The 26,532-nt window shown below is 46.2% G+C and overlaps 1 protein-coding gene across 1 annotated transcript in view; it reads left to right on the plus strand.

Annotated features, from left to right (window-relative positions):
• The first annotated feature begins 929 nt into the window (after window positions 1–929).
• FMN2 (formin 2) overlaps window positions 930–26,532 on the plus strand; it is a 223,260-nt gene continuing 197,657 nt past the window's right edge. The window contains exons 1-2 of the mRNA XM_087829045.1: window positions 930–2,403; window positions 17,719–17,885. Coding sequence (XP_087685171.1) covers window positions 930–2,403; window positions 17,719–17,885 — 1,641 coding nt within the window. The remainder of the gene's footprint in view (window positions 2,404–17,718; window positions 17,886–26,532) is intronic.

The following is a 26,532-nucleotide window of genomic DNA, read 5'->3' on the forward strand; positions in this document are numbered from 1 at the left end:
AATATTGATGAGTTTGACCTCCTGGGAATTATAGTATATGCACCCCTTTAAAATACAAATTCAGTTTTATTTATATGGTAAACGCATAGAATTTTGGAGCTTAGCATTTTAATCAGCTCTAATCTCTCTCAGTAGTTTCTGGTTCCCCCACCTCTCCATTATGTCCAAAAAAAAAAAAAAAAAGTAAAAATGAACTTCTGAAATGACGGCCAGTGCAGTCCCATGGAGATGCCAGGCCTGCAGGAACTGTGGGAGCAGCCACTAAGGGTCGCAGCCCCCCTAAACCACCCGCTCAGGTACGTGATCTTTAACAGTGTTAAAGATCAGTTATTAAGGAAAAAAGCAATGCATTCACCCAACAAAGGTTTATTGACCGCGGAGCCACGCGGCCGAGGGCGGGGGTGCGGGGGGATGGGGGGTGCGCGCGGTTAGCGCCCCTGACCTGAACCTCAGCTCCAGCTCTGCGGGGTTGGAACTTCCCCTTTTTGTTGAACTTTTCCCGCGGCGCGCCCCGCAGCTCTGAGGCTCGGGGGGCCCTTCCGGCCGATGGGCCGTCTTGGGGGGGGGGGGGACGGGGCCCGCGGTCCGCGCGGGGGGGGCGCCCCGCGGGGTGCGGGGCCGAGCGTGCGCCCCGCGGGCGGCGGCGGCGGGCGGGGAGCGGGCGGCTGCGTCCCGCGCGCCCATTGGCTGGCGCCGCGCGCACCGAGCACGTTCGCGCCTCGCCCGGCGGGTCGCGGGCTGCGGTCGCCGCCGCTGGCGCCGCGCATTGTGCACGGAGGCGGCCGAGGCGAGCGCGGCCGGCGGCCTCTCTGCTCCCGGCCGCTCGCCCCGCAGCCTGACCGCCGCGGGAGGCTCTCCGCGCCCGGGGCCGCGCGCCCGGCGGGGCGGCGATGGCCTGAGTGCGCGGGGCGCGGCGCCCGGACCGCACCATGGGCAACCAGGACGGGAAGCTGAGGCGGAGCGCGGGCGATGCCTCCCACGAAGGCGGCGGCGGCGCGGAGGATGCTGCGGGGCCCAGGGACGCGGAAGCCGCCAAGAAGGGGAGCGCGGCCAGGAAGGCTTCGGGCAGGCACGGCAAGGGCGGCGCCGGGGAGCCCGGCAAGAAGAAGAGCAAGTCGGACTCCAGGGGCTCCGTGTTTTCCAACCTCAGGATCAGGAAGAACCTGTCCAGGGGGAAAGGCTCCGGCGGCTCGCGCGAGAATGTGCTGGACGCCCAGGCCCTGCAGACCGGCGAGCTGGACAGCGCTCCCTCCCTGGTCACCAAGACGCCCGACCTCAGCCTCTCGGCGGACGACACGGGCCTGTCGGACACCGAGGGCGCCGACCCTTTTGAGGGGACCCGTGCAGGTGGCCCTGAGCCGGTGGAGGCTGGGGTCGGGGGCCGGGCGATCGCCGAGGATTTGGAAACTGCGGCAGGGGCGCAGGATGGACAAAGGACCAGTTCGGGCTCGGACACGGACATCTATAGCTTCCACTCGGCCACGGAGCAGGAGGACCTGCTCTCGGACATCCAGCAGGCGATCCGCCTGCAGCACCTCCAGGGCGCCCAGGAGCCTGCGGGGCTCCCCACCACCCCCTCCGCGCAGCCCGGGGCCTTCCTGGGCCTGGACCGGTTCCTGCTGGGGCCGAGCGGCGCGGCGGGGGAGGCCCGGGGCGGCCCCGGCTCCGAGCAGGCGCTGCCCGCGCGCTCCGACCTGCCCGAGCCCCCGGCGCCCGAGCATCCGCCGCCCCCCAGCGGCCGCCGGGACTCGGAGGCGCCCGGGCTGCGGGTGGCTCAGCGCGCGGCCGCCGACTCGCCCCCGTCCCCCGCCTTCCCGTTTCCCGAGGCCGCACCCGGGGAGGGCGCGGCCGGAGCGCCCGGGCAGAGGGCTGGGGACACGGACGAGGAGGGCGACGAGGATGCCTTTGAGGATGCCTCCCGCGGCTCCCCGGGGGAGGAGTGGGGCCCGGCGCCGGGAGACGCCCCGCAGAGGCTGGGCGCCGAGCCCGAGGAGGGGGCCCCCGCGGCCGCCCCCCTGCCCGGCAGCCCGGCGCCCAGCCCGCGCTGCCTCAAGCCCTACCCGCTCGTCGCCCCGAACTACATCAAGACCACCACCCGGCAGCTCAGCTCGCCCGGCCAGTCCCCGTCGCAGTCCCCCGACCAGAGCCCCAGGGTCCGGAGGCGGCCGGAGCCCTCCCCGAGCCCCGCGCGCAGAGCCGCCGCCCCCGCCGACGGCCTCGCGGGGGGCCTCGGCCGCCCCGCCGACTGGACGCCGGAGCCGGACGCGCGCGCGCCCCGCGCCCCGGGCCCCGCACACCTGCTGGAGCGCGCGGCTGCCGCGGCCGCAGGGGCGCCCCCCGCGCTCGCAGCCCCGGCGGCGGGGGCGCAGGCGGCAGCCGATGGCTTCCAGAACGTGTTCACCGGTGAGCTCGCCCGGCCCCCCGGCCCCCGGGCCGCAGGTCGCCTGCCCGCCAGGGCCTCCCCGTGCCCCCCGCCCTCCCCGCCTCGGAAAAGCCAAACCCCGCTTGGGGCACGTCCCTTCTTCCTAGGGGATCCCTTCACGTCCCGCACCCCAGCTTAAAGGGGATCACTTAGTCGTGTCTGTCCCAAGTCATCCCACGAAAGGGCTGTTCTGCCCATTTCTGCAGCATTCCTGCTGTTCCCTATGTCCAGGGGCAGCCAGGCAGATAACTACCTTTTTATTTTTATTTTTTGCATCCGTTAGCTGAGCCATAATTCTTTTTCCTTCCTCACCTCCACCCCCAGCATTAAAAAGTACAGAATTGCTCATGGTCCTTCGAAAAGCGCCAGTGTGGAGAAACCAACCAACCATTTATTTTGGCTGTGAGCTACCCAAAGGTGGTCTCTGCCACCTGACACATGCGTGGATCTGAATGGAAGTAGTAGGAGTTTCTATGGTGCAGCCATCTGGGTAGACTGTGTAGTGAAGCTGCGTGGTCACTGCAGTTTTCTAATGCAATCAAGTGAACACACGCTCTAAGAAATTAGTAAATAATGAAATAGAATATTAGGGATCATTTTCATTTCCCTGATATTGTGCTTTCATAGGGTCATCCAAACAGGGTGTAGGTTGGAGCTAGTGAAGGTGGGGAAGCCAAAAGCACACAGTTATCCAACTAGTAGGTCCCCTTAGTGTTTGTTGCGGACTCTGATAAGCTCCAGAAAGCCCAGCTAGAGGGTCAGATTGCTGTGGTAGATGCCAAGGAGTGTTACGAGTTTTTACTTATAGGCGCAGACTCTGATAAGCTCCAGAAAGCCCAGGTAGAGGGTCAGTTTGCTGTGGTAGATGCCAAGGAGTGTTACGAGTTTTTACTTATAGGCTTGAGGCTTCCAAGGCCTAACCTTCAGAGGCCGCTGAGTGTCAGTTTGTTTCATGCCCGCTTACTTCTGCTTTTACTTAGTGAATGACATGTTGCGTGTAAGAATTATTCAAGGAGTAGGAAGAAATGAAAATTTGCGCAAGTACTGGCTTGTTTGGGATAAATGTTTGAATGATTGAAAATTTCAAATTAATTGGAAAAGCTTAGAATCGTACGACGTATTACTTTAATAAATAGGTTATAAAATATTACTTGGACATTTCTCAGTGAGCATGGCTATTTTTTAGTTGGCTAAATGCTGTTAATGTTATGGTACTCTTATGGATTTACCACATTTTTATTTTTATGTATGGGTTATCTTATATTTTTAAATTTATTGATTCTTATACTTAAGAATAGCATTTTACATGCTTGGTTTTTTTTTTGTTGTTGCTGATTTTCCTTCATTGCATAGGTTAGGTTAAAAGGAAAGTTTATAGTTTAATCCCCATTAGGTACATTATTAAAAAAACAACCCCCCCCAAAAGACCATTTTGAAGGAAGAATATTGAAAAGTTCTTGAGTTGATTTCTGTGAATTTAATGTTGGTGAGAAATCATGTATTTCCTCTTTATTTAGGTAGCATTCAGATTATACATATATTTCTAAAAGTGAAAATGTCACCGTAATTAAAACTGTCATTCATTAATATTAACCATTGCTTCTAGTAGCATTAGACTTTGGAAATATATTCATTTCATTCATATAACAAATATCTATGTATGTGTACACACACACACACACACACACACACACACACGCACAGGGCAGCCACATTGCCAGGCAATGTTGCTAGAGGGTAGGAGATACAGAGACCATTGTATGTATCATGGTTCTGCCTTTTCAAGGCTCAGTGCCTGAGTGCCCAGCAGCACTTAGGATGGATGTGCAGTACCATGCCCTGGGGACATCAGGGACTCAGAGACTTCCCTCCTTGGCAGGGGCTAAGGGAAGAGGGCTTCATAGAAGGACTGGGCAGAGTCCTGGAGATCATAGGACACTAAATAGGTTGCAGCTTTGTTTCCCTTAAGGAAAAAAAGTATACGCTTAGGACTTACACTTTAATTTTTTAAGTACTTCCAGCTTTGCAATTTGGAACTCTTTCAGAGGAATCCTGTTGAGGAAATACCTGGGTTTTGTTGACCTGTCCAGGCAGGATTTTTACTGTGCAGGGTAAAAGTGCAGAGTTAGTGATTTTAGAATGGGCATCGCCTACTTTGTATTCGACTGATGGAGATACTTGGTCAGTGACCAGTACATACTTGTATGGCAGTTCCCATGTATTGATTTCATTTACTATTTTTCCAAAAAAGAATTAAAGAAAAAACACACACAAAAGGAATCGGTAGGTTTAACCTAATCTTGTAGCTGGTGGGGATACAGGGGTAAAGTGAGGAAATAACTTTCTCAAGGTCACCTTGTGATTCATTCAGAGGCAGAGCCAGAAATAGAAGCTGCCTCTACTGATTCATGTCTGAATGCCCTGGCTTATTACTCATTTTTGGATGTTCAGTATAAGACAACATATAGAATAAAATATTTTGGAAAATACTATGGAATGTAAGGCCTTCATGTTTGAAGTTTTTCTAGTTTCTGTTTTTAATTAGGTGAATTTTAAAAATCATTGACCTTGTGGCCTTACTTGGGGTGGATAAGAGGTGACTGTTGGTCAGAGTGAGGCACATTTTCTCCAGGCAGCTCTCATGGAAAGTGTTCTTGTGGTGTGGAGTGAATCCAGGTTGACCTGGGCCCGTTTCTCAGCTGTGGTCCGTTTTCTTGTCATCTGGAATCACATCTGGTTTTTCGCCATCCTTTAGATTTTATGAGTGTCTTGGAAATTACCAGAGGCCTGGGGAGCACCAGCAGTGTCCTCAGGGAAATTGTTTTTGGGGCCTTGATTTTGCCTGTCTTTCAGTCAATTAATTGCCAGCTGCCTTTGAGGCAGGTGATCATTATATCTATGTTTCCATAAACATGTTTTATTTTTAAACCATAGAATGAGGGTTGTCAGCTCTGCAGGAAGGAACAGATGTTTTTTGCTTTTCCCTGACTTTCAACTGTTGGAAGAAAATTCAAGGGAAAGAGATCTCCATGGCACGGTTGTTTCTTTGGTAGATATAAAAACATTGAGCAGTGATGGAGACCAAAACTTTACTTTTTTAGCTATTAAAGAACTGATGTCGTAGCCCATTGCACTGAAATATTTCACAGTTAGTTTGTTTGAAACACATCTTTTTCAGTGTTTAGGAGAAAAAATTGCTCCTGAACTTTGAGAGCTTCCTTTGCACGTTACCGAAGCTTGTTAATAGAATTTTGCAGTTAATTAAAGTTTATACATGGAAGGTGTTAAAGTTGTAATGCTCAATCACTTTTGATAGGAATCTTTCCAAAGTCAATGATATGCTTATCTGTCTTTTTTTAAATCATGGAATAAAAGTGGGATCTATTTTAAATGGCTTTCCTTCATCTCCAGGCTCATCCTTGTCCCATCCTGTGAAAACATTGGCGACGCCCTCAGGAGACATTGAAGTGTGTAGGCTGGTGGCTCCAGTGGGTTGTTTCCTAGTTTTTGTATCTGCGTAGTTTTCTTGACTCTTTTGTTACTGCCAGAGCTATTTATTCTTAGAGCTAGCCTTAGTCTCTTCTTCCTCCACCCCATTACTCCTAATTTGATATTTCTGATCGATTTGTTACTGGTTTCTAAATCCAGTAATTACAATATTAGCTATATTTATTGCCCTTCTCAACGCCAGGCCCTGTGTTGCTGCATTATATAATTGCCTCTAATCCTTACAACAGTCTCGAAGTATAGCTGTTGATTCTCATGATTTTCCAGTGAGCAAGCCGAGGGTCAGGCGAGTGAAGAAACTTGCCTGGGGGCATCAAGCCAATAAATGGCCCAAGTGGGAAATGTACTTAGAAAACAAAATCTGTTGTTAATGTGGATAAAATAAAACCAGTGCATCAGTGAGCTTTTGGATGACTAGTTAATTAATAAAGGGCTTGGGCTTTAGAATTTGGATTGTGTGATTCTATTTTGGCTTTTCTAAAGGTTTTGTTGATTTTTATATCAATAGGATTCTCTCATATAGCTTGTCAATTATTAGGCTGAATTTTTTCAGGCCAAGAGTGGTCTTATTTGTAGCAATAGCGTCTAATAGACCTTAGATGTCCATTTAATGTCTAATAAATGAATGAAGGTCAGAAATTATCCTGAGAGAGAGATATATATATATATATTATATATATATATAATATATATAATATGCATGCATCCGTCTTACTATATATATTACATATATATATTATATATATATTATGTATATATATAATATGCATGCATCCGTCTTACTATAACAGGAATATAAAGGGAATGCTGCCCTTTTCCCCATATCTTGCCTTCCTGGGTTTCTTATATCAGAATAGAATTTAACAGCATAAGCTGGGACTGGGAGCACTGTTCTTAAATCATTTTAGTTTGGTCTGAAACATCCTTTCTCATGGTTTTTTTAAGACTCTGGTTTGGATTGAAGTCAAGTACCCCAGTAGCTTCAGTGATGGGTTTTAATTACTGCTTTATGAGCGGAGGAGACTGGCCTAGTTTTAAGTGCATTTAGGCGTTTGGAAATAAGCCACGTGTCTTTGAAACTGAACAGGGGCTTTTTGAGCTGTGCTTCCATCTGATTCTATTAAAAAGGTGCTGAACACATACAGTTGGGAGTTGGCAGCACTAGTAGTTAGAACATAACTGTCATCCTAGGTGAATTTGCATCCTAAGTTTGCTATTTAGTTAAGTGATTCTCAAGTAGTTTTTTCTCAATGTGTTAACATTATTAACAAATTAATAGTTAAGATTCAGTGAAATTGTATATATAAAGCCTCTACCACTCCGCCTGCTACATAGGTACTCTTTGCTTTCCTGTCCTGGTTATTGCTTCAAGAAACTTCCTTGTTCAGAGTGGTCAGAAGCAAATTATCAAAACAAAATAAAACCACTCTAAAATTGTATACATATACTTGGAGGACTATAATCAGGTGGTAGTTGAAAATTAATATTTCTAGCCACTAGTTTTTTGCAAATTATTTTATGCACCATGTTTTCTCTTTTTTTAACTTTCTATGATCGTGAGCACGTTTGCCACTTTCTCAGAAATTCTGGTTGCCTTTCGGGCTTGAGGAAGAAAAGCATCTGCTGGGGGTGTGGCCGTGTGATTAGGGGGAGGCGCCGGTGGGTGGGGAAGCGGGGGGCAGGCTGATGCCCCTCAGTACTTGTGCTCCGCGCAGCGTCTGGCTCCAAACGCCTGCCTTTGCGGCCCAGCCTCCCGCCGGCTCCTCCATAAACTGTCTGCTTTGGACAAGTTAATCTGCTCACAGGTCTATGAATGTGCATTTCCTTTTTCCCACTTTGTGCCTTTGTCTTGCAGTTTTTACCCTCCTGGAACACCCATTTGTTGATTTAGCGTATGAAAAGGGCTCGTTACATTCCCGTTTCTGCTTTTGCATCGTTTCCAGCTAGACCTAAGCGGCAGTCATGTCCATGTCTCTCTGCCTTACTGTCAGTTTCATATTTTTTATACTTTTTGGGTTTAGGAGTTCTTTTGGTCTTCTTTCTCACCTCCTACGGCTTTTCCTTCCTGCATGCCTGCTTCTGTTCATTCATAATCCACTCTTCTTTTTTAAAAAAAAAATTTGTATTTTTCCTTACCGGAGGATTTTTTTTTTTTTAATTGATTTTAGAGAGAGAGGAAGGGGGAGAGAGAGAAACATTGATGTGAGAAAGAAACATGATCGGTTGCCTCTTGACTGGGGATTAAACCCAAAACCCAGGCATGTGCCCTGACCGGGAATCGAACCCACAACCTTTCGGTGTACGGGATGGTGCTCCAGCCAGTCGAGCCACCCGGCCTGGGCATCACCCACTCTTCTATCAACCAATCCATGAATATCTTCTTCCTGCCTGCTGTGTGCTAGTCACTATGATATGCACTGAACCTGCTGAGGTCTTTGTAAATACTTGCTCTCTATTTTTTTTAACAGTCAAGTTGGGTCTCCTGGCTTTCTATTGGTAAATAAAACTAGTTGAATTTCAACTGGAAAATTACTAACATTTTTTTGGTAGTGGAAATAAATTATTTTCATGGAGGTGCCATTGAATCAGCGGTGAAGGTTGAATGCTACTTTGATAGAACTTGTGTTTGCTACAACTTCCTATTGTTGCCGGTTGATCTTAAAATAGCAATGATAATGGAGTAACTTGGAGCTTCCAAATATAAATTTTATTGGTAATGAAAGAAGAGGTAAAGGAAATAGAGAAACTTTTATTACTCTGTTCATTCCTGCTTTTGCATTCTAAGTAACAATCTGATGCTAATGAAATTGAGCGCTAAGGGAACATTAGTTAGCAACAAATAGCTACTGCCTTGTGGCTTGATAGTTATTGGATATAATTTTAGTAACTCAAAACTATCTCAGGCTTTTTATATTAATAATATGACTATATGGAAACTATGACTTCTAATAATTTAAAATGGGCATAACGCAAGGTATTATTAGAATGAATGATAACAGTATTGGATGCTAGAGGAGGGTGCTAACATCGTAGAGAGCTGTTACCCTTTGATACCTGGTCCCCTGTGGGTGAGGCAGAGGGAAAATTGATGTCTTCCGCCTTTCCAAGGATGCACTTGGACGTGTTGATTGCACAGGAAAATCTCTGCTATTCTTCTGTGATCCAGTCAGTCTCCAGCGTACCCTGGACCCCCTGGAAGCTTTATTGTCTGTTACACCAGAGCTGAGATGGACTGAAAATAGTCCTTTGATTTGCAGGGGTAGTGGATAATTCCTTGAGAAAATCAAGCCTTTCTTGTGTTTTAAAATTATGCCTAAAAATGCTGAAACGTTACTCAGTTGGCTCTCTTTTTATACTTTAAGCAGAAGGCTTCTTTGTTCTGGCACTCAGTGATATAGTGGACATGTGTGGAAAACAATTCCCTGTCATTTAAATTGCTGCTTTATATATACACGCGAGGGAAAAAGACTGCGTTTATCAGTAAATTAGTAGCAGCACTATGGCAATAAGCATGTTGAGATGTCTTTCCATCTGCCTCCCCTTGAAAATATTCCACTGATGCTACAGAGGTCATTGCTCCTTTGTGGAGCCCTCCTGAGTCCTATCTGAAGGGGTCATCTTGTTTGGGACACCATGTCTGAGTCTCCATCAGCCTGGGTAATATCGTTTGCCCCACCCTGGTGATTCCCTGAGACCCTACCCCACCCAACCTGCAGGCCTACCAAAGCTTCTTCCAGGGCCTCTTCCATATGTACAGCTCATGCTACAGTCTCCTAAAATCTCTCAAAGGTTAACAAACCCCAAACAAGCAGCATCTGGCCTTAGGGTGCCCTGTACCTCTTGCCAAGCAGCCCTGAACCTGGCACTAGTGATAGCTGGCCTTGGTTCACACCTTGGCCTCTTCCAGGCACCTTCAAGATGAGCGTAAGTGGCAACCATCAGCAGATCACTTTGTAGCTCACACCAAGAGGCCCTGGGCAGGGCACCGGCAGCCGCTGACCTGGTCCTGCAGCAGAGACCCTCCCAGGAGGCCCCAGGAGTGACACACCCGATGACCCCCCCAGACCCCACCAGAGCGCCACCCAGCTGCCTTCACAAATGACACACCCAAAGGGCAGATTCTGCAGGCAACAGAGCCCCCCTAAAGCAAATACTGCTCCTGGGGTCAGCCCCTGCACAGCAGCTCCTCCATTGTAGTCACAGCCGGTCCTTAACAACCACCCAACCAGCCTGAGGGGCCACCCCAACCATAGATGTGCCAACAGCGATCAAGCCTCAGCTACAATAGGAAGGCACACAAAACCCAGACAAAGGACACACCTGGAGCACCTGTGCCCCACAGGACACCTGCTACATAAGGCCACTGTCCCAAGACTGGAGGACATAGCAGCTAAACCTAATACCTAGAAACAAACACGGAGGCAGCGAAAACGATGAGACAAAGAAACATGTCCCACGTGAAAGAACAGGACAAAACTCGAGAAAAAGAGCTAAAAAGAGACAAGCCATTTACCCGGTGCAGAGCTCAGAACACTGGTCCCAAGGATGCTCAGTGCTCCACCGAGCCACTTTTTAATGCTCGGTCTTGGCGTGATGTTTATTGTAATCGATACCGAACACGTTTTTTACTGGTCTCCTGGGCATTCTCTGTGTCAGGTGACAAAAATGCATCACAGCCTGGCTGGTGTGGCTCAGTGGTTGAGCACTGACCTAGGATCCACGAGATCAAGGTTCGATTCCCGGTCAGGACACATGCCTGGGCTGCGGGCTTGATGCCTGGAGTGGGGCGTGCAGGAGGCAGCCCATCGACGACTCTAATCATTGATGTTTCTCTCTGTCTCTCCCTCTCCCTCCCTCTCTCTCAAATCAATAAAAATATATTAAAGAAAAAAATGCATCACATATGAGTCCAATTCACCGCACAGAGCAGTCAACGTCTTCAAAACTGATCAAGACACACTGCTTAGGACTCAGCTAGAAAACTGGCACATCTGCACCCACTTGTCAAGTGTTTCATGAGGTTTAAAATATCTAAGCCTGCCTTTCTTACCTGGAATTCTGACCCTGCTGATGTGCACAGAGGAAAGGAGCTTCCTGTAGGAGTGTCTCAGCCAGTCCTATTTATAGGTTCCCTGAGTTCTGATCACTCTAGGGGGGCAGAGAGCTTTGCCCTCTTTTTGTCTGAATCCTGTGAGCTGTGGTCATCTTCTCTGCAGCTGGGGCCCGGGGCTGAGTTATCCTCATGTGTCCCGTGACTTGTGATTTGTCCAGCCATTTGATTTCTTTTCTGGAGACAACCCTAGATATTTATACAAATAAGAACCTTCCCCTTACTGTAAAACTTGCAGCATTTTGGATCTGAAACTAGACATGTTAAGTTCTATTTGATTATAATTGGCCTTCTCTGATTTTTTTCTTATTTATCTAGAATAAGCCATCAATATATGACGATACGTAATATGCAATAGCTCTGTATTTACTGACATTGTAAACTTAAGTAAATATTAATGTCTAGCTCTAGCTGTGCTTGTCAACAACCTCAATTCCTACTATTATTTCAATCGATAGATAATATGGGATTTCAGGGGAAGTTTATTAGATATGTCTGAGCTATAAGATCAGAAAAAAGTTGAACATAATGAGACTTCTTTTTAATTCTCATTTTTGCATAAGATATGTGGCTTGGAAGAAACAGAAACTTACATTGGTCCTGTTCAAATATAGCAATTATGGCCCTGGCTTGTGTTGTTCAGTGGTTAGCCATGGCTCATGCACTGAAAGGTCTCGGGTTTGATTCCCGGTCAGGGGCCCGTACTTGGGTTGCAGGTTTGATTCCTGGCCCTGGTTGGGGTGCATGCGGGAGGCAACCAATTGATGTGTCTCTCTCACATCGATGTTTTTCTCTCTCTCTCTCTCCCCCTCCCTTCCTCCCTTCCACTCTCTCTAAAAATCAATGGAAAAAATATCCTAGGGTGAGGGTTAACTGTATATATATATATATATATATATATACAGTTAACCTTCACCCTAGGAGATATATATATATATATATATATATATATATATATATATACACCAATTATATTCTGTTCATCCTTCAACCATTAAAAGATACACAAAAGGGAAAAATGTCAATGATGTGTATATAAGCTCTCAAAATATAAATTTTAAACAGGTGATTATGAATCAATGATGCTATAGGAATGATGCTATGAAACAACACAAAGCTCACACTTTGCCCTCCCCCCATGTGTGACCTGGGATGTGTTACTGAAACATTTGGACCTTGATTTCTGTACAGGCAAAATGAAAGGATGGAGCTAAATACTTGCTAAAGATTTCTTCTGGCTCTAAAATACTGAAAATGGAAAGTTGTCCGTTGTCACTGAGTAATTTAATCCTGATAACGACAAGAAGTTGTTATTATTTGGGTTTGATAAAAACAGAAAGTGTCTTGCATCATCCAGGCTAGTGGCAAAAAGTCTGCTGCCAGCATGGGAGGGGTCGGTATTGGTACTTTCTCTTCCTACTTGGACCCTGTGGTCTCCAGCAAATGGAGAAAGAGCCAGATCTCCATGTTAGCACCAGATAGGCACCACAGCTCTGCATCTCGTCTACAAGAGTAACTCACCATCGTTGCCTTAATTACTATATTATTTCTTCTTAAAGTCAGGGAGCATGTTTTCTTCATGATTATTTCCTCTGGTGGATCTAGGACATTCTTCGGCAAATGATAGACTCCTAAGTGCTTTGTTACATCTTGTCTTTGCTGCTCCCCAATTCCACTAAGGATGTTTAATTAAGATAGTGTGTTCTAAATAGACTGCATTCTAACAGTGTTCCTTCTTGAGCATTGGTCATTGTAACTAGATTGTTAGCTCCCACAGAGCGCAGACCCCGTGGTCTATTTCTTTTATATCTTAATTCGGAATGTTGGTCAAAAGCTTTTCCCGGAGTTGCTGGCCCGCTCTGGAGTGGAAGGTCCCTGGAATAAAAATCAGCAGAGCAGAGTGTGCATCCGGGTTTGGCACTGCCACTTTCCCGTCTCCTGACCCCAGCACATTCCAGAACCTATTCAGTCCGCAGTGTCTTTGAAATTGTGATGATAAATCCTTGCTCGGCTTCACAGAGCAGGCGGTAGATGTAGAAATGACTTTCCTCTTACAGTTCTATTAAAATAAAAGGTTTCCTAGTTCTCATAGTGTCACTGCTCACCGGCCCAACAGAACCCCAGTGCAGGGACTGACAATTTTATGTCTTCCTTCTGCGAGAGGGTCACTGCATTTGTTGTGATGGTAAGTAGTCCTAGTACAATGTTCCTCCAGCTGTTGTTTCCAGGTGTATCTAGCCCTGTGATTTTTGCTTAGCAATGCAAAGGAGTATTTGTAGATAGTGTACTACTGCAAGGCTGATTCTACAAGATAAAGGTAATTAATACTCTTCATTAACTAGGGTATGTAAGTGTATGTGGGAGGGGGGACTAGTACAGAAATAATTGAAGCATATTAATAATTAGTAAGTTCCCTGTCATTGGATGAATATTATTTTTATCATGAATTTAATAAATTTAGTAAAACAATGAAAGGTTTTTGTTTTTTAAACCCAGAGGTTAGGAATTATAGCAAGCAGACTCTTTAATACTATATTACATTGATATAATTAAAATCCATTGAATATCAAAACATAACTTGGTGACAAGATATTTTAACCTGTGTTTGCCTTGCTTATTTGACTTTTTCCAAATGCTTTTAAAATCATACTTTTTCTAATGCTTTTAGATTATGGATATATTTTTATGATTTTATTGTTTGCTTAAGATTTCCTTCCGATTGAACCAAAATTTTATGGCACCAATTCATCACCAACAGAAATCCCCCATTTGGGGGGGGGGGCAGTGAACAAGGAAACTTTATTCAGCTCAGTTGTGATGCCGCTTGGCTACAAGGTGGCCCAGGGGGAGGTGGCCCTTGGCCTGTCTTTGGCTAAACAGCTCTGCTCTGCTCTGCCCTGCACTGGTCTGCTTCACGCTTCCCTGGTGAGACATTTTTGGTGTTTCAGCTCCTGGCGGGAAACACAGTCCTCAGCCTTTAGTGGAAAGGGGAAGAACAGCGCTCTGAGCCTCAGGGGATCTGACTTATAGAGGAAGGAGTCCCCACCCCGGTCCCTGATTGGTCCATCCTCATGCTAATGAGGACTCCAAATCTTCACAGTTCAATTGGTCCAAAAGGCGCTGTCCTGATTGGTCAGAATGGAGCCACTCTTATTGGTGAAGATACTGCTGGAGATATAGCTGCGTAGCTCTGATTGGTTGGGGAAAGCTTCAGTCTATTGGCTGAAATACAATCCCAGGACCTCCTTTATAAGGGCTGGCTCGGCTGTCAGGAACAGGGGAAGGCAGGCAGTCCAGTGCAAGCTTCTCCCTGCAGCGTGGCTGGCCTGAGAGGCCCCTGTTCAGAAATGCCTGCTAGGCTCTGCTTTTGAATGTTGAGCCTAGTTAGCCACCAGGTTATCTTTTTTTTTTTCTCAGGGTTTACATCCATCACAAGATTATTTCATTTAATTCTCGCAGTAATCCTAGAAGGTAATGAGGATGATTATTTCCAGTTACAGGTGAAAAAACTGAGGCCTAAGAGAGGCTGAGTAATTGTCTGCGGCCACAGCTATGTTGATGTAAGGATGTCCAAACCTGTAGAGAATTTTTATAAAAATTTATTTGAGCCAAACAGGATACGCCTGGAAGCAAGATCTCAACAGACTAAGAAAATGCTTCTTAGAATAGCAGTTTGCAGCTTCTGCTTTTGTATTTAGAACTGAGGGAATGTAAGGAAGATTGTATGAAGGTTGGAGAAAGCCAGGAGGGGGTTGGATTACAAGGTGATATTATTTTTAGTTATATCTCTCCATTTCTGTAGATACTTGGAAGTTGAGGGACCATATGAATTGTACCCTGACTGTTGTGAGGCTTGTCAACCTGGGGGGCATGGTTACCCATGTTAATTTTAATTTTCCTTTTGAGCCAATTTAAAAAAGCTGAAATTAAAAGCAGCCATATAAGAACAGCTGAAATAAAGTTAGGAACTGCCACCTAAAGCAGGTAAAATTCCAGGGTTCCAAGAGAAGTTTCTCCAAAGTCCATCCAGTGAGAAGTGGGGAGCTGGTGGAGCACCATGGGCCCCTGCTGGTACCTAGCAGGGAGTCTAGGTCTGAGGGGTGGGCCAGGATGGACTTCTTCTGAGTCCTGCTGACTACGCCAAGTAATTGTCAATGCAAGACTGTCCAAAACTGTAGAGAATTTTTATAAAAATTTGAGTCAAACAGAGGATACTTCTGGAAGCAAGATCTCAACAGACGGAGGTGGAATGCTTCCAAGAAATGACTATTTGGAGCTTCTTTTATGCATTTGGAACTAGGGAGGGAATGTAAGGAAGATTCCATGCAGGTGAGAGAAAGCAAGGCTGGGATCGAATTACAGGGTAGTTATGATTATGTGCTCTCCTGAGGGTGGTCACACTTCAGAGGGAAAGGTCTGAAAGGGGACATTTCAAAGGGGAGTTAACCTAGCTGCCCCAAAACAATGGACAGGGCTTGCTTAAGGCAAAGAAGTTCTATGTCTGGGGTGTGACTACCCTCTGTGACCTGCCCAGTTAGGAATTCATGGTCAGACCACCCTGGGAGGTTGCTTTTGTAGAACTCCTTTTTGGTCTATTCGTTTCACGAGGAGGAGACAGGTTATATAAATTCAAGGGCTGAGTGAGCTCTCTGAAGAATAAAGGGGGAAAATGGGGAAAAGAGCAGTTGAGAAGCCCTGGATGAAGGATTCAGGGATATTTGCTCAACATAGAACTGATGTTACGAGGCAGTTATAGTTTCCTTTCTTCCACATTGTTCCATGATCCCTTTGGAAAATTCTTGGCTTGAAACACATTTACTCCTATGCTTGCACATGCACACACGGAAAGAGCCTCTCTCTCTGACTTTGCTTATGCAAAATATCTGAGTTATAGAAAAGAAATAACTAGCTTTAGGGCTATTTTCAGCCATACCGTAAGATGTGTAAAATGGGTGTACTGTAATGATAATTAGTCACTTGAGAATTAAGGGATGAGACTTCATAGGTGTTTGGTTCCAATTAGTTTTAGGCAAGCTTAAGTTCTGTAGGGGGAAAAAAAATGCTTTATTTCCCCTCGCAAATGTCTTGGGGGACCAAAGAATGTTCTCTAGTGACCTCAAGGAATGGGAAAAATAGAGGTCTCTTTTGCCCTGCTTTGTCATTCCACATATCTGAGGGAGATTTTGAAATTAGTTTCACAAATGAAAATAGGAAGAGGCACGAGAGTCACATTGCCAGTGTCTTGACAGAACTGAGTGTTTATTATACATTTGAAATTTAGTTGTAACTAAAATATAGATCTGGGCCTGGTTTTGTATAGCCTTAAACTAAATGCATTTTACATTTTCAAAATCATTAAAAACAAAACAGAATATGCAACAGAGATTTTATGTCGCCTTCAAAGCTTATATTATTTACGATTTGGCCTTTCACAGAAAGTTTGCAGACCCCTGGTATAGACTGGTATTTCCTTTCCAGTTCTGGCCTTGATGTGAATGAGGCTTTGTCGTAGGATCACATGGTATTCATTCAGAAATCCTGAAAATATTTACTGATGCTTCTTATGTGCAGGTGGCCGGGTGTGCAGGATGGTTGCTGGCTGTCAGAGGGTTTACATTTTAGTAAGGGAGGTAAACATTAAACAAATTGCACAGATAATTAATTAAAATGATGAATTGCACCGAGGAGCTCTGAAGGGTTCCAAAAGAGTGTGGAAGGGGATCACTGAAGGCTATTCTGGATAAGTGGTTTTAATCTAAATTTGAAGACTGACTCCCCTAATTAGAGGGAAGGGAAGCAATAGGGCGAGAACTGAGAGAACAGCTGTGACTCTAGAAGGGACTGTAGAGATTTCCAATTTCTTCTACTGAAGCTAGATAATTTTCTGAAGGATAATAAATTAGAGAGTGAGTAGTGTCTGAACGAGTTAGGGCCTGGGCCTGGGGCTCTCAACTCTCGCTAACGTTAGGATCAGCTGGTGCCCAATAAAATACTGATGTCCGGTCCTGCTTCCGTCATTCTGTTCTCCCCGGTGGGTCTAAGGTACAACCAGGATTGAGAAACAAGTGATCAGGTGGACCCAGGACCTCTAGGGTCCCCAGCCAGTTCTCCTCTCTTGTCTCTTTTAAGGAAATAATAAAAAACAAGTTTGGACCTGCTCTAGAGTTATGTTTCTGAGGTGCATATGAGAAAACTGAGTTTCCTTCTGTCACTTTCCTCTTCAGGGTGACTTTGCTGGTCAACGCTCTTCCCTTCCCAGGGTTGCTGCTTTTGCCTGCCTCCCTGTCGCCTCCTCCCTGCTGTCCCATCGCCGTGCCTGGGAATGCATGTCACCCGCTGTCATTCCCTAGCTCAATAGTAGTGACTCACTGCTCCCTAGGAAGGAGGATTTCCAGTGAAATCCCAAAGGCTGGGCCCTTCAGATGGGAGATGCACGCTCATCACATGGCCCACCCAGTGTGGGGGCAGGAGGTATTTGGGGGGATGCGAGAGAACACCAGAGCTGCCCTGTCCCCTGTGGTGGCCCAGGCCTGGGGCTGCAGAGTCGCCTGTGAGTTCGAGAGGCCGCCTTCTGCGCAGCCAGTAGCCTCGGCAACGGTGTTGCTCGCCGGCTGTGTTTACCTGTCCCCTGCCCCCTGGGGACCCGTCGGGCTGCCTCTAACGGCTGTTTCCTCGGCAGGGCGGACGCTGCTGGAGAAGCTGTTCAGCCAGCAGGAGCACGGGCCCCCAGAAGAGGCCGAGAAGTTCTGCTCACGGATCATCGCCATGGGCCTCCTCCTGCCCTTCAGCGACTGCTTCCGGGAGCCGTGTCCCCAGCGCGCCCAGCCGGGCTCGGCTCCGTTTGATGTAAGTGGACTCGGCTCTGTCCCCGAGGCGGCCTCAGTGGAGGCAGCACTGGGACGTGGGTCTGCCCATCGCCCCATCATTTCCAGGCCAGCGAGCCACGCAGGCCTCCTCCCCCAGCCTCTCCGCGGCTCGGTGCGCCCCTTCTCTGCTTTCGCTTTTCACTGGGGTATTCTCTTTTTCATTTTCTTTTTCAGTCCCAGGTTACATTTAACATTATTCTGTATTAGCCTCAGGTGTACAGCACAGTGGTTAGACAATCATATACTTTACAAAGTGCTCCCCCCGATATTCCCAGGACCCGCCTGGCACCTTACATAGTCATCACAATATTATTGACTATTTCCTCTGCTGAACTTTACATCCCCGTGACATTCTGTAACCGCCGATTTGTATTTCTTTCCCCTCCCAATTTGTACTTCTTAATCCCTTCGCCTTATACAGCCAGCCCCCCAAGCCCCCTACCCTCCGGTAACCATCAGTCTGTTCTTTGTATCTATGAGTCTGTTTCTATTTCATTCATTCACTTATTTTGCTCTTTAGATTCCACATATAAGTGAAATCGTGTGGTATTTGCTTTTCTCTCTCTGACTTATTTCACTTAGCATAATGCCCTCTAGGTCCATCCACTCTGTCGCACACAGTAAGATTTCTAGGGTATTTTAAAATATATTTGCCAAACCTCCTTTCCTCAACAGATGGCCGCTCTTGACAGCTATCTAGCCTGCTTTAATCAGCTAGGATGTCAAAGGGGCTCAGATCAGTGTTTCTGACTTTGCTGGTTGTAGACATTCCTGCAGAAGGAGCTCCATAAGGCAAGAGTTTTGTTCCCAGTGGCTGCAGGTCTCCATAGGCCCTAGGATGCTATTTCACTGCGTTCATTTCTCACCTACGTACAAAATATTGGCATGAAGCAGCAGGGTCTGCGCTCTGCCCCAGCTCCCAGACACCTAGAGCTAATGCTGCAAAACAGTAATCCAAAGGGCATATTCATAATTCATGACAAATGTCAGCATAGTTGGATTGGATTGTCCTTCTCAAGCCAGAGTATTGCTAGTCTTTCTCAGGTGTGTGGTACATGTGCAGCATTGCCTGTGATGACTGTGAATTTCTCATAAGAAAATTCAGGGTGTGGTTGGCTCACCGGTGCCGAGGTGTACGCGAGGCAGAGTTCTCACCCAGGAGGGTCGGTCCCATTGCTTCCATCTCTACCCCCTACTTTTATAGACTTCTTCAATGTATGTGCTTTTTCTCAGGGAGTGAAATAACGATGTTTTGTTTTGTTTTGTTTTTTTTAATAATGATGTTTTAAAAGGCAATGAAAATGAGCCCTGGCTGAGGCCAAGGCGCAGTGGTAAATAGTAAAATGTCTCTCTGTGCCTGTTTCTCTTGTTTCTCTTCTTTACCCGTTACAACCTGTGCTCTCCTGAATCTCCCTTCAGTATTAGAAAAGCAAATCACATAAAATAGATGTGAGATCTCATTGAGAGCATAGACAATACTAGGAAGGAAATAAACCCAAGTTATATGGTGTGAAAGGACATTGCCCAGGATGTGCTGTGACTTGTGAAGCTTCCTTCTTAAGACTTATCTATTTATTTATTTTAAAATATGTTTTTGATTTTAAAGAGAAAGGAAGGGAGAGGGGGAGAGAGAGAGAAACATTGATGTGAGAGAGAAACATCCATCGGCTGCCTCCTGCATGCCCCCTACTGGCGATGGAGCCTGAAACCTGGGCATGTACCCTGACCGGGAATCGAACCAACTGCCTTTCAGTGCATAGAGTGATGCTCAACCAACTGAGCCACACTGGCCAGGGCTCTTTTTTTTTTTTTTTTTTAATCACTGAACTGGCTGCTTCTTACCCCCTACCTGCTCCATCCGTGTGTGTTATTTTGGAGGGCAGTGATGTGGCATAGAAAGCCAGAAACCAAACAAATAAAACCCTTTAATATGATATGAAATAACTTCCTCAGAATGTGGGATTTCTTTCCCCCAACTTTGTGATTGCATCTTCTCCCCACTTTATTTGTTGCTATCTCTCCACGCTGCCCACCAAACTGAACAGAAACAATTACAGAATTAGAGGTACTCTGTTAAGAAACGTTATTCATGTACTTAAACAGCAATTCAGCAACAGAACTGTGCATTTATTATATGTGCAGCCGAGGTTGTCTTCAAAACGCAGAAGAAGTAACAACACAGGGACTTATATGGACTGAAGTGCTGGTGAGAGAGTGAGCAGGAGGAATGACTTATCTGTGGGGAGAGAAGTTTCTGATAATTATCTCTCTGCTGATTTCTAGAAAATCGCTCCTGGGAGGATTTCTAACCAACGGTTCTCTTGAGGACAGTTGCCCTTCGAGACAGAACAGCCTTTGGGAATAAGTCACGACTGGCACCACCCTGACTTTGCTCCCTTACCTAAGAGCCCCTGTCCCCTCTCCCCTCTGCCTTTCCTCTGTCCGTTTCCACACGCAAGCAGAGCAGTCGAGTTTTGAATTGGGGATCTTACCGATACAGCTGACGGATCAGCCTACTTCAGTCAGCTCTTGATTTAGTTTAATTTCTTTTATACATTTTAGAGCCTAATATGTTGCTTTAGGAATGCTGTCCAAAATATGAAAAACGGTCACATATTTTCTTACATTTCACCTTAAAGTTTCAAAAAGACTAACAGGCAAAGAGCTGTGAGTGATCATGTTAATTCATTCACAGATATTTACCAAATACATTCTACAGGCCAGGCAATGTTTTAGGCTCCAGAGATAGGCCAGTGAGCGAGAGAAATGAGATTCTCGTTGTTCTGAAATTTGTATTCTATTCGTGGTGGGAAGGAAGTTAAAAAAAAAAAGACCCATAAATAAAAGCATTGCCTGTCAGTTGAGAATGGAGGTCCTTTTGCAAGAGCAAGTCCAGTGCGTGGCCCCTAAGGCGCCTTTTCCTTTGAATGCCTGTATGCGTATTTCGATCCCCTTTTCTGGGTCATGCTGATCAGCAGTTGTTTTCCAGCAAACCACAATTATCTTACATAATTATGGGTTGTTCAGCCATAACTACGTCAGATGGCACACTATTGCTTTACATCACAAAAAGAAAGCAAGCTTACTTGGCTCAAGGATTTTGGCAGGAGTGTATGATTATACCTGCTTAATCCTTCGTAACTGATCTTAAATACTCTTTTTAGCAGAGTAGTTTTGGGCACATTTTTTGGATGCTGGGCTTTTTTGAGTTTGGCAGACCTGTTTGATTTTGCTGAATATGTAGTTATCCCTGACCTTATGGGCAGGAGCTCCTTGGTGTGTATTTAAATGGACATAGGTTTGGATGAGTGTATTACTGAGACTAGAATGAAGGGGAAGGAAGCCCGGCCGGCGTGGCTCAGTGGTTGAGCGTCAACCTGTGAACCAGGAGGTCATGGTTGGGTTCCAGGTCATGGTTCTGTGCCTGGCTTGTGGGCTCGATCCCCAGTAGGGGGCGCGCAGGAGGCAGCCGGTCAATGACTCTCATCATTGATGTTTCTCTCTCTCTCTCCCCCCACTTCCTTTCTTTAAAATCAATAAAAAACATTTAAAAAAATAAAGGGAAGGGAGATATGAAAATTCAGTCCAAAAAGGAATAAAAGAAACATGATCTTGAACTTGTTAAAGGGTAAGTCAGTAATGATTACCTACAACAGCGATTACCAGAAAACTAATGAAATGTACTCTATTCATTGTCACCAGTAGTCAGAAAGAAGACTTAAGTGGGAAAATAGAATTGATCTTTTGTATTTGAATTAAGTTTTTTGGAGCAGGAAGAATGCTAACTGCTATTTTTCAGTGAAACCCACACAAGTCTTTTTCTGAGAACAGTAAAGTCTATGACATCTTTTAGCTCTAAGAGTATACATATGTATGTTTTTGCTGTATTTTTATTTTTGAAACATTGTGTATAGTATTAACTCTTGGAAAGTCATTTTTTCTTTTAAACGTGGTATTAAAATTATATTTACTTTGCAGACCAGCTTTTAAAATTATTTAGCTGAATATTTCTTTTCCTTGCAGACTTCGCTGTAATATTAACACAGAAGTCAGTAGCGAATAGAAGATTTTACTTATTGAAATTCATTTTGTAGCCTTGTTTTACATCTGTTTCATTAGCCAGGTAACCATTGCATAAATCCATGATAAGGAGATTGAAACTGCAATCCTTTCCCTCAACCTTACTCATTTAATTTTTTAAAAAATATGTTTTTATTGATTTCAGAGAGAGAGGAAGGGAGAGGGAGAGAGAGAAACATCAATGGAAGAGAAACATCGATCGGCTGCCTCCTGCACGCCCCTGCTAGGGATGGAGCCAGCAACTTAGGCCTGTGCCCTGACCGGGAATCAAACCTGGAGCTCCTGGTACATGGGACGCTGCTCAACCACTGAGCCACACCAGCCGGGCTACTCTTCATTTCATTTCATTTCATTTCATTTCATTTCATTTCATTTCATTTCAATTTCAATTTCATTTCATTTCAATTTCAATTTCATTTCATTATTTCATTTCATTTCATTATTTCATTTCTTATTCTTTTTTTTTTTTTTTTTTAAATTTTAAGGGCTTTAGAATGTTCTGGGGCCCTGCATTCACCTGGTTAGAGAACAGCCATGCTGCAAAGACAAGCAGCAGGCTCTGCTCCTGGCCCGCCGTCCCACGGTCAGTCCTGCCCCACGTGGGACTCCGTGCTCTGGGTGAGCTGGTTTGACTTCAGGTATTTTAAGTTTGCTGATGCCATCGCCAGCGTTGCTGTCATTCTGGCTCTAACGTGAGGATTTGGGTGCACCCCTGCCCTACACCTCCTCGGTCCTTCCCGTATAGTTACTATTGCTATTCTAGTTTCCTTTTAATAATTCTTCTTTTAACAATAAATAATACCCTTCAGATTTTTTTGTCTGTCTGTACTTGTGCTATCAACTTCGGATGGTATGTCCTGCCTCCTCACGCACCTCCGCCAATTAGGTAAATTAGTGCCTCTACCTTTTTTTCTACCTGGTCCAGGCCCCATGAACCTCCCAGCCTCCATAGGCACATTTCTATCCTTAGAAGTATTTTTAAAGTTAATATTTTATCCATAAGTTTATTCCAAAAGTAGAAGAACATATGGGCACTGTGTAAATATTGCCCTGCAGACGCTGTAGTGGCTCTAATTTAATTTCCTTCTTAATATCTCAATATTAGACCCCCGAGGCTGGTCAAATAAGGGGATTTCTGGGGTCAAGTTCCAATGGTTTCTATTATTTTAATAACAATCACTTGTCTGAAAGTATTTCATATTTATTTTACATTAGGTTTATTTATTTCTTATACAGGGATTCTCTATCCAGCACAGCATAGTTTTTTATTGTCTCTTCGTTTCTTTTGGGAGAAGAAACATGTATTTCTCTTATCTCTTTCTCAGTATCATTGAGTTTACACCTTAACGGAATTCTTTCAATTCTTAAGACTACTTATTATTTCTTCATCACAAAGTTTTCTGAGCTCAGAAGAAATGCTGCTGGTACTTTTGTGGATTTTAGAACAATCCCCAGTCCAAGGCCATTGAAGTTTAGAAAAATGGATTTTTAAAGAACACATCAGTGGCAGTCATACTTTTTAAGGCTGTGACATACTTTCTTCTTCGTGATATGTTTTGGCTTCCAGAACTGGTACCTTGCATCACCCACTTGGCAAACGGTGTTGGGTGACTCAGAATGCACTTAGAATTCATATGATGGCCTTTCATTAAAATGGGTGACTCAGCCCAACTTTTCTCTCCATGACTTTTCTTACCCTTCTCCTGAACCTGCTTTGAATATTAATCGGTTCTGTTGATGTGACTGGCATTTCCTGCGGCCTTCCTTGTCTTTCCCCAAGAGCCAGGAGAAGTCCAGAATTGTGACCCCATGGCAGAGTGGACAGAGAAAACATCACCCAACCAGGAGCCTGGGGGGTTCTTTTTTCCTCCCGATTTTTACAGCACTTTGGAAACCTGAAGGATTTATTTCTTATTTATTATCTTTATTGTCTAGATCAGGGGGTGGCAGAGTTTTTCAAAGTTGGCCAGCTAGGAGATAGTTTAGGCCTTAGAAAATATTTTAGTCTTTGTCACAGCTGCTTAACTCCGCTGTCGTGTGAAAGCAGCCGTGGACACCGTGATGAATGAGCATGGCTGTGTGTCCTGACAGACCTTCCTGTACAAAAGCGGGCGGCTGGCTAGATGTGCCCGTAGGCTCCAGTTTGCTGACCCCTGGTTGACAGGTGAGATAGATAAAAGGTGACTTTATGGTGTAAGTTTGACTTTTCTGCCTGTCCCCACCCACACGTGGTCACCAGTCAGTCACACAGTATTTACTGAAATTTTCCATGAAAAATGGAGATACTCTCCCTGGACTTATTTGCTGACCATCAGAAAAATGAAGAGATGTGGTGGCCCAGTATTTACTGGGGGTGATGGAAGGTTCTGAGGTGTTTGTGGTCATTATGTCCTGGAGCAGAGTCACAGCATGAGGGAGGAGTCGGGGCAGAGGAGGCATCTTAAGGAAAGATGCTAGATGGCACCCAGAGCCACCTAAGAAGGCTTCTGGAGAAGGGTGGAGAATTGGAATTCAGTCCTGAGAGCAGTAGGAGCCACTGGAGGCCTTCGGTGGAGGAGTGTGATGGGATGAGATTCAGGATTTAGAGAGAGCGTTTGGGGTGCTTGTGGAGTGTGCCTGCGGGTGTTCTGTGGGTAGGGTTGGAAGATTTTGAGGCAGATGTTGCAGTGACTCAGGAAGGGATGGGGGAGACAGTGCCCGCAGCTACATAAGTGGAAATGGAATTATAAGAGTGTAATTCTAACGATACCTAGATAAGTGATTGTCAAACCCCAGCGGACACTGAAATCACCTGGAGGACTCGGTAAAACAGACACCGCTGGGCTCCACCTCCAGAGTCTCTGATCCTGCGGGTCTCAGGTGGGGCTGGAGAACTTGCATTTCAAACAAGTTTCCGGTGATGTTGAGGCCGCTGGCCCCTGACCACACTTTGAAGAGCACCGCGTTGGGAGATGGAAATGAAACGACTCGGGGACTTGATGGATTTGTTTAAAGGTGAGGGAGCCCAGATTTCTGGCTTGTGTGACAGGGTAGAGGGTGATGCTGTTTACTGTGTATAAAACACAGGGGAAGCAAATCGAGAGGACGGTTCCATTTAGGTCTCCCTGAGTCTGAGCATCTACGAAGGACATGCAGAAGTGGTTGGTTATCTGCGTCCGGGGGTGGGGAGAGAGACTGAGGACTTCAGCCTGTAGATGGCACCTGAGGCTGTTCTGTGTTGGAGAGAGCCTGTAGGGCGAGAAGCGACAGGCCCTGGCCTGCAGAAGGACATTTATGCAGTGACCAGCGGGGTCAGCTGCACGGGGGCAGACCAAGACGGGCCAGGGAGGTAGAACAGAAAAAAAAGTGGTATCAGATGTTGCCAAGAGGTCAAGTGAGATCAGGACTGGCATGGAGTCATTGAATGTACCCAAGGCTGTTGTTAACAGCCTGGTGGAGAGGGATCTGGGTGGGGTGCTGTGGGCACTGAGGTTCGAATGGAAGGGCGAGGGTGCCGGCGAGGGGATGGGTGGGGGGCTCAGTACAGGTGCGCGAGGAGCTCCAGTGGTTTTATCAGGGAAAAGAGACACAGGGTGGGGAATGAAAGCTCATTTCTGCTTCGTTTCTCTTTTTCTTTGTCCCTGTTTTGAAAAGCATGGGGAGGGCGTTTGAGCACATGTGGGTGCTGACGGGAGGGATTCAGCAGAAGGAAATGTTGAAAATGAGGGAGGAAGGCGAATTGATGCTCTCTTGTCTGGAGAAAGCCAGAGGGCTGGGATGCGGAGCACAGGTGGGGCGGTGGGTGGGACAGGCGTGGGACACCTGTGTGAGTGGAGGGGAGGGACCAGTGGGGGGGGCGGGCTCTTTAAAGTGGGTGCTGGGAAGTTGAGGGGGCGCTGCTGGCCTCCTGAATCGCTGTGAGTTAGGAGGTGTCACCTTCCCCATTGGATGGCTTAGGGGCGTGAGGCCAGATGTTTAAAAGTGGAAGACGTTCCATCTGGACACCACAGAAAACAGGACCGAGAGCTGAACAGAATGACAGGGCGGCCTGAGGAGGGCCAGGGAGCCCCGGGATGGCAAAGGTAAAACCTCACACCCATCTCAGGTTGGCATTCTGCCCCGGTGCCTGCATCCGGATGGTTGGTGACGGTGACAGTTGAGGATGTTGGCGCGGGAGTGGTGGAAACAGTGGGCTGCAGAGTGAGAAGGCAAGACCAGAGGGAGTGGGGGGTAGGAAAGAGCGGGGTGAGGATTGTCAAGGTCTGGGGGAGAGGGTCAGGTAGGAGGCCTACATGTGTTTTTTGACAGGTTTTTGGTTTTGGGTGATGAAGTGATTGAGCGTGTGGCCAGGTGAGTGGGCTGCAGGCGAGGTCGGGGTCCGGGCTGGCTCATTCCCACCGCGGTGGTGTCATCCAGCATTGAGATGAAGGGTAGACTTTAATTTGGGAGCCATTCCAGGGGTCCTTTAATTGATGCTAGATGGATTGATTTAGAATCATAATTCTAACGTGGAATAAACTATGTTCATTTACAAAGCAGAAAGAAGGAATTACGTATGCAGTGCCCAC

The sequence above is a fragment of the Miniopterus natalensis genome, chromosome 21 (assembly GCF_054644295.1).
Source record: "Miniopterus natalensis isolate mMinNat1 chromosome 21, mMinNat1.hap1, whole genome shotgun sequence".
In the NCBI taxonomy this organism is placed as follows: Eukaryota; Metazoa; Chordata; class Mammalia; order Chiroptera; family Miniopteridae; genus Miniopterus; species Miniopterus natalensis.